The 13,547-nt window shown below is 42.2% G+C and overlaps 2 protein-coding genes across 2 annotated transcripts; one reads left to right on the plus strand and one right to left on the minus strand.

The window, feature by feature from the left end:
• Nucleotides 1-2,593: 2,593 nt before the first annotated feature.
• On the minus strand, nucleotides 2,594-4,190 carry LOC139196472 (3-ketoacyl-CoA synthase 5-like). Its single transcript, XM_070822496.1, has one exon. The coding sequence runs from the start codon at nucleotides 3,934-3,936 to the stop codon at nucleotides 3,175-3,177; it is 762 nt and encodes a 253-aa protein (XP_070678597.1). The 5' UTR covers nucleotides 3,937-4,190; the 3' UTR covers nucleotides 2,594-3,174.
• Nucleotides 4,191-11,964: 7,774 nt separating this feature from the next.
• LOC103442691 (AT-hook motif nuclear-localized protein 25-like) lies at nucleotides 11,965-12,954 on the plus strand. Its single transcript, XM_008381510.4, has one exon. It carries the CDS (start codon nucleotides 12,117-12,119, stop codon nucleotides 12,675-12,677), a length of 561 nt encoding a protein of 186 aa, XP_008379732.4. The 5' UTR covers nucleotides 11,965-12,116; the 3' UTR covers nucleotides 12,678-12,954.
• Nucleotides 12,955-13,547: the final 593 nt, after the last annotated feature.

A 13,547-nucleotide genomic window follows, 5' to 3' on the forward strand; every position in this document is an offset into this window, starting at 1 on the left:
CTCCACATGCTGCAAGGTATCATTTTCACTTGCCTTATCTGTTCTCCAGGCAGATGTGGCAGCTTCTTTGAAAGTACAGCAGCAGTGGGAAACGAGTACTCGAGAGCAATGCTAGGTAGGCAATCAGGGAAGGGCTCCAAGCAGTTGGTTCCTTACCCGAGTTTGAGTGGAAGTTCCGGCATATTGTTTTCTTTATCCTTGTCTTTGTAAGTAAGAACAAGGACAAAGGAAAGGACAGGGAGAACGCATGATATGAGATACTCTTGCTTTCTACCCTAGTGATATGAGATACTTTTGCTTTGGTGTCATTTGTTTGCCGAGGTACCCCAAGGAATAAGGAACACTGAGTGACTCGAGAGGCTTCGTTGGGAAGGCATTCTCGGAGATGAAGAAAGGCTCTGTATGTCTGCCTTGCTATGGAAGGTGAAGGTGGACAGTTATAGGAAGTTCTTTAATACCTGTAGAGGTACTATTCTTTTACTCGTGTCGGCAACCGTTGGATGATTGAACAGTAAACTTCACGTGCTTTCTCCTTCACCCAAAAATCTTTCGACAAATTGTCCGTGTTGCGCAAAGTTGAGTGTGCATATGACAGGTGATGACACGGCTGAAAAAGACTGGCGCCTCTTCGATATCTGGGATTGGCGCTTCGACAAATTACCCGTGATTTCCGCAAAGCTGAGTTTACGTGTGACAGGTGCCGACGGGTCTGGAAAAGCAAGATGCTTTTTCGATTTCTGAGCTTGCCTCTTCGATTTTTGAATAGCCGCTTCGAATTCTGAGCTCGCCTCTTCGATCTCTGAAATCCCGTCGAGTGCTGATTTTTTATAGAGGCACGCTGTTCGTTTCAAAGCACACTTGAATTTTCACTTGTGAAAACTCCCTTCTTGCACTTCTAAGATCTTGATTTGTCCGATCTCTTCCTCCTTCAACACTTTGAAAATGTCTGGACCCTCCGACCATCGTTTTGACTTGAATCTTGGTGAAGAGGCAGTTCCGCCTTCTCCAGACAACATATGGCGCCCATCCTTCATATCCCCCACTGGTCCTCTTACCGTTGGGGATTCAGTGGTGAAGAATGATATGACCGCTGCGGTGGTGGCCCGGAACCTTGTCACTCCCAGAGATAACAGACTACTTTCCAAACGGTCTGATGAGTTGGCTGTTAAGGATTCTCTGGCTCTCAGTGTGCAGTGTGCAGGTTCTGTGTCCAACATGGCCCAACGCCTATTTGCTCGAACCCGTCAAGTTGAATCGTTGGCGGCTGAAGTGATGAGTCTCAAACAGGAGATTAGGGGGCTCAAGCATGAGAATAAACAGTTGCACAAGCTCGCACACAACTATGCCACAAACATGAAAAGGAAGATTGACCAGATGCAGGAATCTGATGGTCAGATTTTACTTGATCATCGGAGGTTTGTGGGTTTGTTCCAACAACATTTGCCTTCGTCTTCTAGGGCTGTACCGCGTAGTGAAGCTCCGAATGATCAACTTTTGGTTCCTCTTCTTCCTGGAGTTCCGCCGAGTGGCGAGGCTTCAAACAATCAACCTCCAGCGCTTCTCATTTCTGGAGCTCTGCCGAGTGGTGAGGTGGCACCTGATCGTCTTTGAAGATCCCCTCTTGTAAATTTGATTTGATTTGATTTTTTTTTTTTTTTTTTTTTTTTGTATGTACAATGCAAATTTATGTAAAAAATTCCAGAAATAAATAAATAAAAACGGAATTTATTTCTCTCGATGTTTTTTTTTTTTTTTTTTTTTTTTGCTATATACATACATATCATGCACATACATGTATATGTATATTTACATGGTGCAATCCGCACCATCCCACCTTCCTACTTGCTTTCCCCTTTTTTTATTCTTTAATTTTTTTTATTTTTTAGGTATGGTGCCAGATCAATCCAGATTTCCTTTTTATTTTCACATGGTGCCAGAGCACCAAAGACTCCACCATCCCTTCTTTATTCACGTGGTGCCAGACGCACCACCACCCTTTTTTTTTTTTTTTTTTTTTTTTTTTTGTATTTCTTTCTGTATAAATTAGGATGGTGGTTAGAGGAATTTGCAGGGAGCGGACGAAGACGGACGGAGAGCTGGAGTTTGAGGAAGCGCTTCTCGGCCGGCTAGTCGTTTGACAGCGGTCTTTGAAGTTGTTGGCTATCATGGTGGTCATAGTGACGAGCTCGAGGGAATCTCTCAAGACACCCTACTCTCCCAACGAGAGCCTCGCTGAAGATCTCTGCCCATCACGAGCTCCACCATCCGTCAATCAACATCGTCGTCAAAAGCCCAGCCACGAACTTCATTGTCCTGCAAGCTTCAGGGAGCACGACCATCCTCACTACCTGCTTCGACTTCAGCCTCCCTTTCTCAGTCGCTGGCTTCGCTGGCTCTACTAGCCCCGCCGCTTCGGTCAGCCCATATCCGCCGTCAGAGATGAGTAGCAAGAAAAGAGGACTTACAACTGCACGCAATCTGATTTATCTCTTCTTTGTTATAATCAAAGCTCTCCAGGAGCTTCCATGAGCATGGACTTCCCAGACGGACATCAAAGCTCTCGACTTGTTTCCCGGATGCAGTATATATCATATTTTCATTTCCCGGCCTGAAACGTAAGGATAAAATGGGATCCTCTCCTACCTCCATGATATCAATCGCATCTTTGCATCGCTTATCGAACCAGCAAACGCAGCCATCCTCGCCGGAGGTGGCGATGAGGCCGGGTGTAGCGGCTGAGGCGATGCAGCACGTGGCGGTGGCAAATAGACCCTGATCTCGTCGACGTGTGGCTGGTTTGGAGGCTCACTAGCTCCGGGTGTGCACACCATGTGTAGAGGTGGGGTTTGGGTGGAGTGAGGACGAAGGAGACTGGCGGAGACGAAGGCTTAGGGCCAAGTGAGGATGGGCAGAGAGCTGTTCTGCTGGTGCTATGGAGGGAGTAGTGGCTGAGAGTCCGCTTCAGCGACCCCGTGGAGAACTGCCACGATATCCCCCGCTTTAGCTGCGCTGCTATCAACTTTTCGATCAACTTTTACTGCAGATATATATATGGTGGTGACGGTGGTGGTGTTTCAGAATTTGGAAACTGCAACTGCAATCTTTGTGATAATTCAAGTGCAGCAATCGTAATTGCAATTCAATGGAAGAAGTATGCGCATGCAGCAGCAGCTGTTATACAACTACAGATACAAGATCATCTTTGTCATCTTCTTCGAACACGCACCTATACACCTTGTCATCGGCTCCCTTGTGTGTCCTTACTACGTGGACCAATCGGTATTTCGTGTGGCGGTGCTCGGACCCCCTGTTTGATAAAAGCAAGGCGGCGCCGCCCATCCGGAAGAGGCAGTTTGGGAGGAGCATCGCCCTCTCGTTGCCTTGGTAATAGTTTGGGGTGATGATCTCGGTGCTGACGACCACAGCGTGGGAGTTGGGATGCACCTGGAGGAGGTCGCGCGCCAAATCGATCGAAATGAGGCCGGCGATGCAGCCCATGCTGGAGAGTTTTAAGCTCTTGATGTTGCTTCGGAGCTTGTACTTGTTGATCACCATCGCCGAGAGCAACGGCGTCGGCGAGAAGAGGCTACAGTTAACAATGAGAATATCGATGTCTTTGGGCTTGAGCCCAGTCTTCTTGACGAGCTCTGCCTCGCCCCTAGCGGCCTCCATGGTGGGGTTGGGCGGAATGTAGTGAATCGCCGGAGGGAGGCATGTCTCATCCCCGAGGCCCGAGCGCTCGAGGATCCTCATCTGGAATTCGACGCTCTTGGGGTTGTCGCTGAGGTTGAGGCAGGAGTGCTCCATGAAGGTGGAGAAGGGGACGCGGCAGGTGACCGGAGGCTTGAAACAGGCGTAGTCGACGAGGTACTGGTAGCCGAGCTTGACATACTTGAGCTTGACGGAGTTGGAGAAGTCCTGCAAGATTGGAGGCATGGTGTTTGCTGGGTTCTTTTGTGGGTTTGAAGGATGATGCAGGTCCAATGACGAGGTTGCAAGCTTGCCGATGTTGTTGAGGAAGCGAATAAACTTGCAAATACACCACTGCTTGTACTGTCATTGCTGCTTGAGCTGTTGCTACCATTTCCCTTTCTACCTGCCACACCGGCACTGCTTCCACAACTTGAGTGGAATTTTCTGGCAACTCTCTTACTGGACTTTGTGTAGGCGGGGGAGATGACGAATTGGGCTTGGAGGCTGCCACTTGGGCCTGGATGGCCTCTTTTTGAGAAGCTTGCTGCTGATGGATATACATACATATATATATATATATTTGTATGTATATGTATGTAAAAGAAATCTTTTTTTTTTTTTTTTTTTTTTTTTTGTAAATACATAATAACATAAGTATTCATTTTTTTCTTTTTTTTTTTGTAATAAAATTGACTCTATTTAATAAAACATTTATTTTTTTATTTTTTTTATTTTGATGTGACTGAACTTGAAATTGAATATTCAAGCTGCCTACGTACCCTTCCAAAGAAAGAGATCAAGTCAAAACGTAGTTCAAATAGAGAGATTTTTTTTTTTTTGGTATTTTCTTTTGGTGCCGTTTGCAGTTTCAACTCGTGCAGACAATGAGCATTTGGTGCCGTGTTGCAATTTCAGCTTGTGCAGGCAAGGAGCGTTGGTGTTGCCTTTTATGCTCGTGCAGACCAGGAGCGTTGTGCCATGCAGTTTAGGCTCGTGCAGGCAAGGAGCCTTGTGTCTTGCAGTTTAGGCTCTTGCAGACAAGGAGCTTTGGTGCCGTGTTGCAGTTTCAGCTCGTGCAGGCAAGGAGCGTTGGTGTCGTTTGCAGTTTCAACTCGTGCAGACAATGAGCATTTGGTGCCGTGTTGCAGTTTCAGCTCGTGCAGGCAAGGAGCGTTGTTTCATGCAGTTTAGGCTCATGCGAACAAGGAGCATTGGTTCGTGCAGTTTAGGCTCGTGCGAACAAGGAGCATTGGTTCGTGCAGTTTAGGCTCGTGCGAACAAGGAGCATTGGTGAATTTGTCAAGCAATTTTGGAGAAGCGTTCCTCACAATCTTCATAGCAAGGAGCCTTGACCGAGTGATTGAAGAAGTCTTCGGGCAAGAAATCGCGCATTGTGATGGGGACGGACGATCTTCGTGTCGAAGTTTCATCATCTTCAACACGTTCACGTTGCTTTGGAGGTTGACCAGAGCTGCTTTGCCCCCTTTCCGATTGGCGAACATGTGGAGGAGACGTATGCTTCTTGTGCAATTTCTTAGGAGTGACTTGAGTCCATCCTTCAACTTTGCTTGTCTTGGAGGATGCCCCCAGCGGTTGAGGTGAAAACTTTGAGTCGGAAGAGCCAGAAGTGAAAGTGGTATAGTTTGACTTCACCACATCGTCAAGATCTAGCTCGATGATTCCTTTTTGAGCCAGCTTCATGATGAGATCTTTCAGCACGAAGCACTTTTCTGTCGGATGACTGATGAAGCGGTGGAATTTACAGTATCTTGGACTGTCGGTACGATTCATCTCTTCTGGCCGTCTGCACTCAGGCAAGCCGATCACCTTCTTTTCCAACAAGTCTTCTAACATGACAACCACATCAGAGTCGGGGAATGGATAAGTTTTCTCCTCAAGCTCCTTCAAAGTGCGTCTACGCATCTCTTGATCACGAAAGCCTTCGGCTTGAATCGCCTTGCCTCGTGTGGAGATTTTGACGGGAGCTGTGTTGACCGTCATCGCTTCCTTGGTGGGTTTCCATGCAGCCTTTTCCACCTTTGTCCCAAGAACTTTGTCGTTCTTGTAGTTGGCGTTTTTTCATGATGGGCGATGCTCAACTCCATGTCATGGGCGCGAGTGGCCAATTCCTCGAAGGTCCGCGGTTTAATGCCTTGAAGGATGTATTGCAAACCCCATTGCATGCCTTGGATGCACATCTCGATTGAAGAGGTTTCCGAGAGCCTGTCTTTACAGTCGAGGCTTAGAGTGCGCCATCTGTTGATGTAGTCAATGACTGGCTCGTCCTTCCACTGCTTTGTGCTCGTTAGCTCTAGCATGCTCACAGTGCGGCGAGTGCTGTAGAAGCGGTTGAGGAATTCCCGTTCTAATTGCTCCCAGCTGTTGATGGACTCAGGATCTAGGTCCGTGTACCACTCAAAGGCATTTCCTTTCAGCGAGCGCACAAACTGCTTGGCGAGGTAATCTCCCTCCGTCCCCGCGTTGTTGCAAGTTTCGACGAAATGTGCAACGTGCTGCTTTGGGTTTCCTTTTCCATCAAACTGCATGAACTTTGGTGGTTGATAACCCCTTGGCATCCTTAGGGTATCAATCTTCTTGGAATAGGGCTTCGAGTAGAACAAGGAGGTATGTGAGCTCCCTTCGTACTGTGCCTTGATGGTGTTGGTGATCATCTCCTGCAGCTGCTGGATAGAAAGAGATCCCATGAGTGCCGCTGCTTGGTCTGGCTCCGGCTTCCCATCGATTTTCTTCACCGGGGGTTCTTCGTCTCCGCCAGCTCCTCCCTTTAGTGGATCATCCTCTGGGTCGGGTTTATCGCCGTCCTGCGCCTCCAGTCGGTTGACTAGTGCTGCAATTTGCAAGTCTTTTTCTTCCACAGTTCGGGTTAGCCTTGCGATTGCTTCATTCATTTGAGCCAGCTGCTCATCGATTGAAGTTGCTCCAATGGTCATGACTTGCATGGCTGAACTGTCGCTTGAATCGGCATCGGAGAGCATGGATTCGGAGTATTTCCTTGGGCTTTCCCCCCTTGGTGCCCTTAGTGAGGCTAAGGTGATCAAAGGCTCGTGCCTTGGGTGTTTTTGTTCCCTTGGCAGAGTTGATGCAGAGGTGAAAGAGGCAGCAGAAGTAGCTTTTGCCATGCTTCGAGTCGTGATGCCCAAAGTGACACCAGTTGCGACGAGGACGCTTTTGTTCTTTGTGCCGGTTGGGGGAACAGTTTGAGCCTTCCTTGATGCCATTAATTTCGGAAGTGCGCTTGAATTTCCTGAACGGAGAAAGAGATGAGAGGCAGAGATGGTCCCACTGGGCGTGCCAATTTGTGAACACGGAAAATTCCTGAAACGAAAGAGACAAGAACAACGTGCACAAACAATAATTTGTATTTGATGATTTTGGGTTACAATCTCTCTCTATTTTGATCCTCTGATTCGATCTCCGTAAGGTGTGTATTTGTGGATGTGCGATTGATCCAAAGGGCCGTTGGGCTTGATCTAAGGATGAACGTTCTTCAAGGGCCGTGGACTTGATCTTGAAGGTGGATTTGAGTGGATCTTCAAAGGGGCTTTTGGGCTTGATCTTTGAAAAACAGTGATGAACGGATCTCCAAGGGCTTTTGGGCTTGATCTTGAAGAACAGTGATGAACGGATCTTCAAGGGCTTTTGGGCTTGATCTTGAAGAACGGTTGGATGCGTGGATTTGTCGACGTTGTTGATCCAAAGGGCCGTTGGGGCTTGATCTTGGATGAACGGATGATGAACGATGGTGCTTTCTTCAAGGGCCGTCGGGGCTTGATCTTGAATTGGTGGATGGTTGATCCAAGGGCCGTCGGGGCTTGATCTTGGAAGAACAATGAACGAAGAACGAAGAACACTTTCTTCAAGGGCCGTCGGGGCTTGATCTTGAATTGGTGGATGATTGTTGATCCAAGGGCCGTCGAGGCTTGATCTTGGAAGAACGATGAACGAAGAACGAAGAACACTTTCTTCAAGGGCCGTCGGGGCTTGATCTTGAATTGGTGGATGATTGTTGATCCAAGGGCCGTCGAGGCTTGATCTTGGAAGAACGATGAACGAAGAACGAAGAACAGTTTCTTGATTCTTCGGGAACCTGGATGCTTGAGAGCTTCGGAGTTTCAGAGCTTCAGAGCTTCAAGGTGTAATATGAATTGGTCTCCCCCAATGAATGAAATGGGCTTGTATTTATAGAAATTTCAAAGGCCTAATTTTGAATATAATATTCCAGATGAAATAAGTCGTTTCTGCCAGGTGTTGACACGTGTCCTATTTGATGACTTTTCCAACTCATTTCAATTTTCGTTGAGTCACACGCTACGTGTAAAATTTAGGTAATACATGAGCGTTGACACTTTGATTTATCGGTCAACACTTATTTACCGAAATTTCGATGTCTACAAGATACATTATTTTTACTATAATTATGTGAAGAATTATATTACTCTACTGTTGATTTTTAAGTAATTGTTATATTGTAAAATATTATTTGAATTTGTTTAAATTTCATAATTTGTGAGATATTGAATGCATAAATGCAGGAGTTAAACTCCTTAAATAATGCTAGGGACTTTGAACAAATTATTTAATTAAATAAGTTTTTATTCTAACAATTTGGTTGACTAGGGACTGGAACCAAAATGACCCTTATATTAATCTCAACCTTTACTAGATATAATTGAATCCTTAAATTGAGGAAGGGATGAGATTCCATAAAAATGGCAATAAATGAATTACTATTATTCAAGTGCGTTTTTGACATAGAAATGAATTGAAAATGAATGTGAAAAACACTTAAATTAAGACTAAACTTTTTTAACAAATTAATTAAGATACTTGGAAGCACTTTAATTTAAAGTTGGAAAGTAACAAATATATAGTAATTATAATTTTCTCACTTCTTAACGGGTTGTGTCATTTTACTTGTTAATTTTAACGGGTAAATGACGCGTCCTATTAAGAATCCATTACCATAATGGGTATGGCACAACATGACCCTTTAAGATAACAAGTAATACACTAAAACGACACAAACATTGCAAACACGACCTGTTCGCCACGCCACCCCACCATATAACCTCTCTTTTCTACTCTTCTTTTGGACATTTTTGGAAAGATTTCATATTCCTCGTGCATCTGTTCCTTTCTCATGATATATATATATATATATATATATGAGGATAGAGAATTAAGGGACAAATATTTTGACATTGTTTTTAAACCTTTAGATTGCAAAACATCCAAAGGTTCATATTCATTCATTAAATGACATGGATGCTTAAGTGGATTTTAACTAATATTAAACATAAAAATAAAATTAAAAAGGAAGAAACCCTAGTTTTAAGCGTGCAAACAAGAAAGGAGGTAGAACTCCATTGATTCGAAGTATTGTAACCTCCCTCTTTGTTGATGAGGTCTGCAACTTTCATAGGATTGGTATGAAATTTTGATGCCTTCTACAATGAATCAAGCTATTAGTCTCTTGAATCTTCATTACATAAGCAAAATGTACAAAACACTAAACCGTATATTATTGTTCATATATGTAGGGTGATTAAATTAGGTTTTGCAAAATCTTTTTAGTTTTGTTGATTTAGATCATTGATGATTTTTCTATTTTTTTAGCTTTTCGAATAAAACAAACAACTTGATTTCATTCGTCTGCACTTTTAATTTTTAATTTTTAAATTTTATTATTATAGCAGTTTCATTTCTGTTGAGTATTAATCTTATCCTTGGTATCACTTTTTTTTTTAAAATCATTCCTTTTTTGTTATTTATTACGGTTCATTTTGTATAAAATGAAAGAGGAGATTTCATCCAAGGCATTGCAAGGAGGGAGATTGTCACATCCCGGCCCGGGCCCCCATCATATCCCGGGCTCAACTCCACCGTAGCACGATATTATCCGCTTTGGCCCCCGACCACCCCCTTACGGTTTTGTTTCTGAGAATTCACATGAGAACTTCCCAGTAGGTCACCCATCACGGGATTGTTTTCGTGCGAACTAGCTTAACTTCAAAGTTCCGATGGAACCCGAAACCAGTGAGCTCCCAAAAGGTCTCGTGCTAGGAAGAGGTGGGCATGTACATATAAAGCTTAGAGGATCCATTCCCCTAGGTGATAAGGGATGTTACAATCCACTCTCCTTATGACTTCCTTGTCGGCACATTTCCGGTAAGGGATTGGCTAGGATACTAAATTGTCACATCCCGAGCCGGGCTCCCATCACATCCCAGGCTCGACTCCACCGTACCACGATATTGTCTGCTTTGGGCCCCGATCACCCCCTCACGGTTTTGTTTCTGGGAACTCATACGAGAACTTCTCAGTGGGTCACCCATCATGGGATTGCTCTTGTGCGAACTCGCTTAACTTTGGAGTTCTGATGGAACCCGAAGCCAGTGAGCTGTCAAAAGGCCTTGTGTTAGGAAGAGGTGGGCATGTACATATAAGGCTTAGATGATCCATTCCCCCGGGCGATGTGGGATGTTACAGAGATAGAGGTTACAATATTTTCATATATTTTTTTTATTTTCTACTTTTTTACACTAGGTTCGAAGTTTGATTATTGGTTTTTTCAATTTTATTGTATTAGAAATTAATTTTCAATTTAGATTAGTGTTTTTTATCAGTTATAATCCACATCATCATCCAAGTCATTTAATGTTTAAAACTCTCCACATCACTCTTAATCTAGACCGTTGAATGTTATAAAATCTAAAGGCTACAAGGAAGTGTAAAAATGAAAAAACCAATAATCAAACTTTGAACATGGTGTAAAAAAAATCAGAAAATAAGAAAAACAAAAACATGAAAAATACTTTAACCTCCATCTCCCTCCCAGCAATGCCTTAGATGATATCTCCTCTTTCATTTTATAAAAAAATGAACCCCAATAAATAACAAAAAATGAATGATTTCAAAAAAAAAAAAAAAAAAGGTGATACCAAGGATAGGATTAATAATCAGCAGAAATGAAACTGGTATAATAATAAAAAAAAATTGAAAGCGCAGACGAATGAAATCAAGTTGTTTGTTTGATTCAAAAAGCTAAAAAAAGTAGAAAAATCATCAATGACCTAAATCGACAAAACTAAAAAGATTTTGCAAAACCTAATTTAATCACCCTATATATCTGAACAATAATATACGGTTTAGGGTTTTGTACGTTTTGTTTACGTAATGAAGATTCAAAGACTAATAGCTTGATTCGTTGTAGAAGGCATCAAAATTTCATATCAATCCTATGAAAGTTGCAGACCCCATCAGCAAAGAGGGAGATGGAGGTTACAATACTTCGAATCAATGGAGTTCTACCTCCTTTCTTGTTTGCACTCTTAAAACTAGAGTTTCTTCATTTTTAATTTTATTTTTAATTACCTTCCATATTTTATGCTTTTTGAATTTTATTTTTATGTTTAATATTAGTTAAAATCCACTTAAGCATTCATGTCATTTAATGAATGAATATGAACATTTGGATGTTTTGTAATCTAAAGGTTTAAAAAATGTGTAAAAATATTTGTCAAAATGTTTATCCCTTGATCATGTCCCATATCTATACTATTATTAAGAGAACCCTCCTTGTCAACTTTTAACCACTTTTTTCCTATTTTGCCCTCACTTTTGATACACAATACTTACATAAGGAGAACAAAATAGTAATTTTGTATCTTTTGAAAAAATGACAATCATATCCCTATTTTTCCTAATTTACCCTCACTTTTGATACACAATATTTACATAAGGAGGACAAAATAATAATTATGTAATATTAAGATAAAATATGCACTTATTAAGAGAAATTGTCCCATCATCATTTTTTCATACTCTTTTTAAAATTTTAAAAACTAATCACACTCCTTAATAAAAAACAAAAAACAAAATAAAATTATTCACATACACAGAATGTGTGTTCATCGGTGTGTGTGTGTCTATATATATAAACATTCGGTCTCTAACCATTGATACTCATTAAATGAAACTTTATTTGGTTTTAAATTATGATCAAAGTCTGTTGACATTGACATTGTAAACGTCAACATTTTTGCATTTAAAACATGACACAATTTTGTTTTGTTTTGTTTTTTTTTTTATGTTTAATTATCGGTCAGATTTTATATCACCCGTTAAGTATAATTAATTCATTTACTTTCCGGATTTGATAAGATTAGTGAGGTCTAATCAATTCTTAATTATTTTGTAGGAAAAAAACAAACTATGATTAGTTAAACCAAAGAGTCTATTTAAAACCTATTTTGTGCAACTGAAGTCAGACTCGTCTTCCTGGTCGTCATCTTGTTCCTCTTTAGCTGGTGTCACATATTTGAAGGGGAAAAAAAAAATCAGTTTTTGAGTTATATAACTAGCTTCTTCATCAGTGGATTAATCAGGTTTGGCATAAATTAATGTCATCAGGCGGCGATCCTGATCCTGATGATGCACCAACCAACACAATTCCAGGCGCGTCATCCTCCGCCGCTAGCCGGCCTCGAGGCCGTCCTCGCGGAGCAAAGAGCAAGCCCAAGCCACCCATCATAATCACACAAGATACTCCAAACGCGCTCACATCTCATATTTTTGAAGTTTCCTCCGGTTCAGACATTGTTGACTCGGTGAAGACCTACGCCACCCGCCGTGGCCGAGGCGTTTGCGTGCTGAGCGGCAGCGGTGCCGTAACTAATGTCAACCTGCGCCAGCCAGCCACAGCAGTACTACCCTTAGGAAGTAGTAGTCCTGTCATGGCGATGCACGGTCGGTTTGAAATTCTATCTCTCACCGGCACGTGCCTGCCTCCGCCGGCCCCACCTGAAGCCAGTGGCTTGGCCTTATTTTTGGCTGGTGGGCAAGGACAGATTGTTGGAGGGAGTGTCGTAGGGCCCTTGAGGGCTTCAGGGCCTGTAATCTTGATTGTGGTTTCTTTTGCTAATGCAGCTTGTGATAGGTTGCCGCTGGAGGAGGAGGAGTAGGAGGCTCCACCGCCGCCATTGCAAGCGGCGGCTTTGCAATCTTTCGAAGTGACAGTCAGTGGCATTGGTGGGGATGATTATAGTTTGGGGGGCTTGAGAACTTTTCCTGGTGATGTGTGTGGTTAGAATAGTGGGAGTAGTTAGATCTTGTGCCTCAAAGGACAAGAATGCATGGATTGTTCTTCAACGAGTTCATCTAATCTGTAAATCCATGTTCATATTGTAAAATCCATGCAGCTGACATTGAATAATTAATTTCTCATCTTTAATTTTCTAATTCTGTGAGATTTATAGAAGCTTAATTTTCTATATAATGCATATAATGTTTCCATTGAACTATTTTTCTTTCTAAAATCTAAGTAACAAAAGCATTTCCCATCTGTTTTATTTTTGGAGAAGCTGCAGCATTGAACCTTGAAGTTCGGTCCTATAGGGGTTTTGGTTATTAAACTAAAAATATGTGATTGTTGATTCCTAAACTTGTTAATGCACGTGTTCAAAAAAAAAAAAAACTTGTTATCTTTTTGGGCTTTGTTAGAACTTCTGTCTTTTAATTGCCCTTAATCCTTTATTTATAGAGCCAAAGTCTAAAAACTAACGGTTCAATTTGTTTAATTTTTAACGCTCATTGTTGTTGTTGTTGTTGTTTAGATAATGGTGGTGTTTGGTGTGTTTAATTAAATCATTTTGAAAATATCTTGAAACCGGACAAGGTACATGCTACATGCACATGGCGCTTTACCGCAATGGTGAAAAACAATTGACGCTTATACATTTGAGTGCGGGGTTTGATCCCCACCATCTATCATTCTGATCCTTTCTTTAAAAAGATTAAAGACCACTTAACGGAGTTTTTTAATAGAATAACCA

Source organism: Malus domestica, chromosome 05 (genome assembly GCF_042453785.1).
Source record: "Malus domestica chromosome 05, GDT2T_hap1".
Taxonomy (NCBI): Eukaryota; Viridiplantae; Streptophyta; class Magnoliopsida; order Rosales; family Rosaceae; genus Malus; species Malus domestica.